The sequence below is a fragment of the Staurois parvus genome, unplaced genomic scaffold (assembly GCF_062004578.1).
Source record: "Staurois parvus isolate SC_StPar_1 unplaced genomic scaffold, SC_StPar_1.0 ptg000621l, whole genome shotgun sequence".
Taxonomy (NCBI): Eukaryota; Metazoa; Chordata; class Amphibia; order Anura; family Ranidae; genus Staurois; species Staurois parvus.
In genome coordinates, this window is record NW_028318417.1 from 1,230,903 (window position 1) to 1,240,691 (window position 9,789).

At 39.8% G+C, this 9,789-nt stretch overlaps 1 protein-coding gene across 1 annotated transcript in view; it reads left to right on the forward strand.

The window, feature by feature from the left end:
- LOC149449392 (DBH-like monooxygenase protein 2) overlaps positions 1-9,523 on the forward strand; it is a 49,187-nt gene extending 39,664 nt beyond the window's left edge. Inside the window, exons 10-12 of the mRNA XM_089693308.1 lie at positions 2,235-2,368; positions 5,418-5,532; positions 8,834-9,523. Of these exons, the coding sequence (XP_089549434.1) occupies positions 2,235-2,368; positions 5,418-5,532; positions 8,834-8,917 (333 nt within the window). The 3' untranslated portion in view covers positions 8,918-9,523. The remainder of the gene's footprint in view (positions 1-2,234; positions 2,369-5,417; positions 5,533-8,833) is intronic.
- Positions 9,524-9,789: the final 266 nt, after the last annotated feature.

Below are 9,789 nucleotides of genomic sequence, written 5' to 3' on the forward strand. Positions count from 1 at the left end.
ATCAGTTTCAGTAAGGGAGTGAAGCCTGTACCCACATGGAAGAAAAATATATTTTAAATATATTTTAAAAATACATTCTTAATATATTCTTCCCAAATATATTGACATATATTTCAAATACTACAATTTTGGCCATATTCAATATATTTCAATATATTTGTGATTATATTATTAAAAATATATTCAGAACACATGCTGAAATAAATGTCAAAGTGTAATTGGGAATGCATCTACAAGTTTATGTAAAAATCTATGTTTAAATGCATTTTTTTAAATGTTCAAAATATCTGCAAAATATATTTTAAAAAATATGCCTTCGGATAATATATTTTAATTTACATTTTTGGAATACATGTTAAACTATATTCGTGTTGGCCAATATAATGTAAATATATGTCGCATTTATAATTTTTGTTTCTAAATATATTGAAAATATATTTCTCTTCCATATGGGTACAACTGTGCAAGACTGAAGGAGAAGGCTGAAGTTCAGTTTTAAAGCATTGCTGTCTGAACGTTAAGCAATACTGTTCTCTATTGAGGGTATATACAGTGGGGCAAAAAAGTATTTAGTCAGCCACCAATTGTGCAAGTTCTCCCACTTAAAAAGATGAGAGAGGCCTGTAATTGGCATCATAGGTAGACCTCAACTATGACAGACAAAATGAGCAAAACAATCCAGACAATCACATTGGCTGATTTGGAAAGAATTTATTTGCAAATTATGGTGGAAAATAAGTATTTGGTCACCTACAAACAAGACTCACAGACCTGTACCTTCTTCTTTAAGAGGCTCCTCTGTCCTGCACTCATTACCTGTATCAATGGCACCTGTTTGAACTTGTTATCAGTATAAAAGACACCTGTCCACAACCTCAAACAGTCACACTCCAAACTCCACTATGGTGAAGACCAAAGAGCTGTCAAAGGACACCAGAAACAAAATTGTACACCTGCACCAGGCTGGGAAGATTGAATCTGCCATAGGTAAGCAGCTTGGTGTGAACAAATCAACTGTGGGAGCAATAATTAGAAAATGGAAGACATACAAGACCACTGATAATCTCCCTCGATCTGGGGCTCCACACAAGATCTCACCCCGTGGAGTCAAAATGATCACAAGAACAGTGAGCAAAAATCCCAGGACCACGCGGGGTGACCTAGTGAATGACCTGCAGAGAACTGGGACCAACGTAACAAAGGCTACCATCAGTAACACACTACGCCGCCAGGGACTCAGATCCTGCAGAGCCAGACGTGTCCCCCTGCTTAAGCCAGTACATGTCCGGGCCCGTCTGAAGTTTGCTAGAGAGCATTTGGATGATCCAGAAGAGGATTGGGAGAATGTCATATGGTCAGATGAAACCAAAATAGAACTGTTTGGTAGAAACAAAACTCGTCGTGTTTGGAGGAGAGAGAATGCTGAGTTGCATCCAAAGAACACCAAACTTACTGTGAAGCATGGGGGTGGCAACATCATGCTTTGGGGCTGTTTCTCCGCAAAGGGACCAGGACGACTGATCCATGTACAGGACAGAATGAATTGGGCCATGTATTGTGAGATTTTGAGTGCAAACCTCCTTCCATCAGCAAGGGCACTGAAGATGAAACGTGGCTGGGTCTTCCAACATGACAATGATCCCAAACATACCGCTCGGGCAACGAAGGAGTGGCTTTGTAAGAAGCATTTCAAGGTCCTGGAGTGGCCTAGCCAGTCTCCAGATCTCAACCCCATAGAAAACCTTTGGAGGGAGTTGAAAGTCCGTGTTGCCCAGCGACAGGCCCAAAACATCACTGCTCTAGAGGAGATCTGCATGGAGGAATGGGCCAACATACCAGCAACAGTGTGTGCCAACCTTGTGAAGACTTACAGAAAACGTTTGACCTCTGACATTGCCAACAAAGGATATATAACAAAGTATTGAGATGAACTTTTGATATTGACCAAATACTTATTTTCCACCATAATTTGCAAATAAATTCTTTCCAAATCAGCCAATGTGATTGTCTGGATTTTTTCTCTCATTTTGTCTCTCATAGTTGAGGTCTACCTATGATGCCAATTACAGGCCTCTCTCATCTTTTTAAGTGGGAGAACTTGCACAATTGGTGGCTGACTAAATACTTTTTTGCCCCACTGTATATATATATATATATATTGTGTATTGTATATATATTATATTTATAGTTTGCATTTTGTTTATTTAAATGATATTGTCTTTGTATTTTTTCAGGGAGGACCAAGCACACTGAATGAAATGTGTGTGGTGTTCCTGTTTTATTATCCTGTCATTCCTATTGCTGCCTGTTGGAGTCTCCTCGATATCCAGCATGTGGTTGAAGTCCTGGAGTTGGACGAATCAGAAACGTGAGTTAATAACTTTAGGCAAAGCACGCCTGTACCTATAGGTGCCCCAAGGCAAAAAGGGTTTTTTTTTTCTCCATAGTACTACGGCACACATTTTGTTTTTCTCATGGTCAGTGAAAATACAGTTATCTCTTATAATCTCTTGTAAACTTCTATACACATGGTCACCATGTCCCTAGCAAGGTTGGGATCCGGTAAAGAAGAACTGTTGTGTAACAGAAGTAATCCCAGCACAGGGGTTCTGTATTAGGCGGCAATGGTTGTGTGTTTATAGACTTCAGTGCGATTAATCCGACCCTCGTGGAGAATTATACACATTGAGTCCATTAATTATGCATAAGTGTAGTGTAGCGTCACCTCCAGATCAGTGGCTGCATCAGTAATTAACAGAATTGAACTGCATTCCCCCATGGAAGAAAAATATATTTGAAATATATTTTAAAAATATTCTTCCCAAATATATTGACATATATTTGAAATGCTACAATTTTGGCCATTTTCAATATATTTCAAAATATATTTCAATAAATATATACATACATACATAGACAGAGGAACAGACAGGAGCTCTGCTGATAATACCACTCAAGGGTCGCCTACAAGGGTTAAAGACAAGCCCCGTTTATGTTTTTTAGGGTTTTAAGAACAAAGCTACAGATAAAAGAACAAGAAAATTAGGGGGAGAAATGAACAGAGCAAAAAAAAAGAGAAGGGATTAAAATAAATAAATAAATACGAAAGAGAGAGATGGGGGTAAGGGGGTGGCAGGATTGGGTGGGGGAGTATTCCTCAACTCTCTACCTGAAGGGGGTCGGCAGTCAACAAATTTTTGTATCCAATAAACCATGTTTTTTTTTAGTCCAATAAAACCATGTTTTTCAAAAGCATTCTTGTTTTCGCAGAGACACGGCAAGGTCCTCCGTAGTTTTCATGTCGTCTACTGCATCAATTCACTGATTAATTGATGGGGTTTGTCTGGTCTTCCAATTGGACAGAATACAGGACTTAGCAGCATTTGGAAGTACTGCATTTAAAAAGGAAATATCCACCTAGGTCAATTCAATGCTGCCTCTACACTGAGAACTCAGAGATCAAAGACTGCTAATCACTCAGTTCTCGGGTCTGCTCTGAGGACAGAGTGCTGACTGTTAATGAGAGACAATCACAGCCACAGACAATCACAGACAATCACGGCAGTTACATGATACAGAAGCCGTGCCTTCCAGGCATTCAGGCCCACTTAAAGGAAAGCCAAAAGGCCGAGTCACACTTATTCCTAGATTCCTGAAGTACTATGGGTTTTGTAAAGAGAACGCATTGCACAATATCTGACAGTTGTGTGCAAATTCGATCTTGAGCTACTGAGCTCTGTAGACAAGCAGAAACTGAAAAAAACACACAAATTCTCCACTTGCTGGCAGAAAATGAGAGTACATAGTATAAAATACGCAATATTTTTTATTTAAATTATCTTTTTTTCTTAAATTTTGACTATAATAAAGAATGAAATCCATAACCCTAGCACTACTATTACCTGTGTCCTGAAAATATATTAATCCTAAACAAATATAAATGATAAAGTATTAGTGATTAAACTGTTGACACCAAAGTACACTATGTCAGAAAAACTTTAAAAAAATGGATCCTAATATATGCAGATCTGGATACACCTGTTTGGGAGGGTCTCTCTCTGTTACTGAATTACATTTTTTAATTATTTTAGATCACGGATAATGAAGCAGAAAAGTTGGGTTTTCTCTGCTGTGTTTGTTGTTCTGTACATTAATCAGTTCAGAATGTGTTTGTCTTCAGGTTGTATTTCTGAATCCAATTGCAAAAATTCCTCAAAAAGACAATAAATCAAGAATGAGATTTCATGAAAAACAAGAGCACAGAATCACATTCAGAGCTGGAGATTCTGCCTTTGAAATTTCAGTCTTGATGTTCAGACTATGAGGATTATTTATACAAAAGAAAAAAAAAAAAAAGGTTTGTTGCGTGAATTTGTCAAATATTTGCACAGCCATCACTTATCTTCACCGTAATTTGTTGATTATCTTCACCGTAATTTATTGATTCATTTGTTGTGTTTATTTCCTAGTATCATCAGAAGCATTTAGTATCAATAACGCAGTACTTTTCTGATTGAGGTATTTCAGGGAAATACTGCATTGCAGCCAGTAGATGGAGCTGATGATCCTGGGAAACAAACGTGTTAGGAAAAATATGGAGATTTATGACGGCTGGGTGAATGAGTGACACATTTGCACAGTAATTTATTTATTTTTTTATACACAGACCTTGTTGTTTTGCAATTCAATGCGATATCAAGCTTTAAGACATTGTGTTAACAGCCCATTCATTTTTGATTGGGTTCACAGCACACCTTACATAGTTAGTCTGGCTGAAGAAAGACAAAAGTCCATCCAGTTCAACCATTAAATTAAAAAAAAAAAGTTATGATCCTACACCCACAGTTGATCCAGAGGAAGGCAAAGAAAAACCCAGCAAAGCACGATCCAATTCGCTCCTGCAGGGAAATAAATTCCTTCCTGATCCCCCGAGAGGCAATCGGATATTCCTTGGATCCACTTTACTTATAAATGTTATATCCAGTTATATTCTGTGTATCTAAGAAAGAATCCAGGACTTTCCTTCCTACAGCAATCCACTGAGCTGGCCAGAACCAACTCTTGAAGGAGTCTATTCCACATTTTCACAGCTCTTACTGAGAAGAAAGCTTTCCGTGTTTGGAGATTAAATTTCTTTTCCTCCAGAAGTAAGCATACTAAAAAACACAATTGACCCTTTGTGGCATGTGGGTTGTGGTAAATGGCAGTATGAGTACCTTGCTCACTACAGTGATAGCGTTTTGAGGTTCACAATGAACAGCACTGCAATGCACTGCATCACCGTATGAGATTTAATGTCATAGAGTACAGTCTGAGGGTACAACAAACAGTTGAACAAACTCTTTCAGGTTACTGTGCCTTTAAATGCTTCATTACCCACAGTCTCACTTCCACCTCCTGGTGTTTGTCTGTTTCAGCATAATGGATGCCGTTGTGAACATTGATAGTGCAGACTGGGATGAAGAGACCATAGCTAAAGCCCAAAATGCCATCATGGAAGCCAACCACTTTGCAATTATCAATCATCGTACAGTGAGTACACCTTTTTTAAAGGGATCTGATCCTTAAGAGAAAAATCCAAATCGCCTTTCCTGTTGTCTGCCAGAACACAAGAGAAATCCTTTGCTGAGGTCTACTGGAAAATGGACTCTTCAAGTGATCTCATTGATGTCCCACAGCATTCGTTGGCTCCTACCAGTGAACTCCCCACCACTACTGTGTACTGTAATGATGTGGAAATCAGCGGGAGAAACCAATGAATGTTGCGGGGGATCAACAAGGTTGTCTCTTCCAGAAGTGTTGGTTTCCCAGTAGACTTCAATGGAACAACATTCTGACAGCACAGACAAAAGAAAAAGTAAGGATTCAAACCCTTGTATTGAGGGCATAGTTGTTATTTTTATGTCAAAACCCAGAATGTAATCTTAAATCTGGGATTAAAATGGTGGCAGTTCTTAGGGGTCTGAGGGGTTAAACTGAAAAGTCAAATTGAAGACCCATCGGATGGTTCAGATCCACGTTTGTCCCCATGGTGTCCACGAGAAAAATAAAAGAAGAGAGGCGAATGGGGGACTAAGGAAGAATATTGGGCACCAGTCACGTTTGTCTTTTTAGAGTTTTATGCCAGAACGGCTAAGGTGATGAAGGAGGGATAAGGTTAGGGGTCCCAGATGCCAGGCAGATCACTTACAGACTCTCCAGTTCCATGTCCAGCTTTACAGTGTCAGAATCTTGTCGCTGACCCGGCAACTCTGTAAGCCCATTCCCAAATTTCAGTGCATCCTCCAAGTGAGTCAGCAAGTCCTTCTGAAAGGCCAGCCTTCTTCTTGGCTCTCTTCATCAAGGGGCCTCCCCTAGATCTTCTCCTTGCATAGCTTCCTCCACAAACAAGGCAAGACAGCTTCAAGGAAAAACAAACGAGAATTCTCCTGCGCTCCGGAACCCAGGCAGGTGGCACAAGATGGAACCAGGCCTGGGGAGAACGACCACCAATGCATGAAAGGCTGTGCAGCTCCAAATCAAGGCTGGGGAAGCCCAATCAGCACTGCAAAATGAAAAAAAAAAAAAAAACAAGAAGCGCACCAGCCTTGCGCATTACCTCAGTAACCAAAATTTATTGTTTGTAAAAAACATACTCACAAACAGCGAATAAAATCAGGCATGCAAGTCCTCTCAGGGACTTGAAGATAACATGAGTCCCATCAGGGGAATGGGTGTTCAGTACAGCTGACGCGTTTCGAAGGGAGTCCCTTCTTCCTCAGAGGAAGAAGGGACTCCCTTCGAAACGCGTCAGCTGTACTGAACACCCATTCCCCTGATGGGACTCATGTTATCTTCAAGTCCCTGAGAGGACTTACATGCCTGATTTTATTCGCTGTTTGTGAGTATGTTTTTTACAAACAATAAATTTTGGTTACTGAGGTAATGCGCAAGGCTGGTGCGCTTCTTGTTTTTTTTTTTTCATTTTGCAGTGCTGATTGGGCTTCCCCAGCCTTGATTTGGAGCTGCACAGCCTTTCATGCATTGGTGGTCGTTCTCCCCAGGCCTGGTTCCATCTTGTGCCACCTGCCTGGGTTCCGGAGCGCAGGAGAATTCTCGTTTGTTTTTCCGTGTTTGTTGGGGCTCCTGCAGCCTGGACTCAGCCTCTGAATACCTTTGATTTGAGAGACTCTGAGGAAGAAGGGACTCCCTTCGAAACGCGTCAGCTGTACTGAACACCCATTCCCCTGATGGGACTCATGTTATCTTCAAGTCCCTGAGAGGACTTACATGCCTGATTTTATTCGCTGTTTGTGAGTATGTTTTTTACAAACAATAAATTTTGGTTACTGAGGTAATGCGCAAGGCTGGTGCGCTTCTTGTTTTTTTTTTTTTCATTTTGCAGTGCTGATTGGGCTTCCCCAGCCTTGATTTGGAGCTGCACAGCCTTTCATGCATTGGTGGTCGTTCTCCCCAGGCCTGGTTCCATCTTGTGCCACCTGCCTGGGTTCCGGAGCGCAGGAGAATTCTCGTTTGTTTTTCCGTGTTTGTTGGGGCTCCTGCAGCCTGGACTCAGCCTCTGAATACCTTTGATTTGAGAGACTCTGAGGAAGAAGGGACTCCCTTCAAAACGCGTCAGCTGTACTGAACACCCATTCCCCTGATGGGACTCATGTTATCTTCAAGTCCCTGAGAGGACTTACATGCCTGATTTTATTCGCTGTTTGTGAGTATGTTTTTTACAAACAATAAATTTTGGTTACTGAGGTAATGCGCAAGGCTGGTGTGCTTCTTGTTTTTTTTTTTTTGTTTTTTTTGTTTTTTTTTTTCATTTTGCAAGACAGCTTCAAGAACAGGTCCGCACATGCTAGGCCCAAAACAGACTATTGAGCCTAACAGCAGAGCTCCATCCAGCAGCACCTTCCCAGGCCTCAGCCCAGGGAAAGAGAGCCAACACATGGCCTGTCCCAAATATTTATATCCTCCCCCCGTATGCACCAGTGGCCTAAACCTCCTACTGGACTGGATGAAGGAAATATAAATATTCATCACGCAGTCTTGTTTATGAAAGCTCATACTATGACCAGTGGCACCAGTGACAGCTATTGGCAAAAGGCAGAAATCACAACCCAACTGAAGCTTAGGGAAAAAACTGGTCAAAAACTACAGAATTAGTCTGGACTGACTACCACTCAACCAATAACTAAGTTTAGGCTAGTAACCTCTGTTTAGGACAAGGGGCTACATCTAATATCGTGCTACTTAAAAAAAATTGCAAATCCCATGTTTTTGTTTTTTGGGACCTCTGCTTTTAGAAAGTATATAATGTTTAGTGGTTTTAAGTGTGTTTTAATGTAAAACAAATGTTTTTTTTTGTATCTCTTTAATTGTTTAGCCTTATCTTTTATAATTTATAGAAAATTTGGATATTTATTTGAAAATATTTTTACTGAAAATAAAAAAATCTGATAAACAGTTGCCCTAAAATCATGCAGCATACAACTCTTGCAAATACCATGTTTTTATTCTTTGGGTGTTTGGAAAATATATGTTTAATGGTTTTAAGCGCATTTTAATGTAAAAAAAAAAAGGTTTGCTAACTATTTACTCAACTCAGACTCAGCCTCATCTTTTATACTTTAACAGGAAATTTGGAGATTTTACCACACTTAAATAATATGAATGTCTTTTCTTCTGAAAATGTAGATTTGATAACCGCCGTACTATGGCATCACTGTACTGCTGTTACTTTGAATTGTTTTTTAATTTTGTTTTTAAATGTAACATTTTTAGTAAGTATATGACATATTCTATAATTATCCTATGTCTCATGTCTCATACTTTTATTTTTCAGGGGGAAATGATCAATGAAACGAGCTCAGCTCTACCCATTTCCCTACCTACCCCACATCTTTGTCATGAATACACAGAGGACTAAAAAAAGGACTTTCTCCTGGTTAACCTTTTGTTATGTTAAAATATAATATGTAGGAAGATATGTACAAGATACACTACATGGACAAATGTTGATGGACTCCTGACCACCTCATCTACGTGAGCTTGTTGGACATCTTATTACACAAATTGTGCATTAGTACCCCTTTGTGGCTATAACAACATTCACTGTGCAGACCACTGAAGGTCCTCCACAAAACTCACCAATTTTAGAGTTGGCTGTGTGCACAGAGGCACAGTCATGCTGGAACAATAAAGGGCCTTCTCCAAACTGTTGCCACAAGGTTGGAGGCATTTGATTGTCTACAATGTCTTTGTATGCTGTAGTATTGCCGGTACCCTTTACTAGATACACCTGAACTCAACAATTGGGAATGGTGCCCTCATATTTTTGATCATATAGTGTACGTAAGACAAAGCTATAGGAGAGAAGAATCTGAAACCATTGGAGAAAAGTATACTTCATCTATTGGACAATGTATGGTGTCCCAGTATGAGAAAATATATCTATGTCTATGTGCCAACTGATGTATGTCTGGGACTTCAACAGTGTTCAAAAAAGTAACTCATAATGCATTCTTTAAACAGATGTTGTCCTGGTAAAATTATTATGTCTGGATAGAGAAGGATCCCTCACTGCACTTTCTTATGTATCAGATCCCCCTGTCCTGAAGGGTATCCATGCCCGTACCCCCGCCGTTCTCAGCTACAGTTGCAAGAAAAAGTATGTGAACCCCTTGGGATTACGTGGAGTTTTGCATATATTGGGCATAAAATGTGCTCTGAACGTCATCTAAGTCACATCAATAGAAGAACACAGTCTGCTGAACATAATACTACACAAACATTAGATGC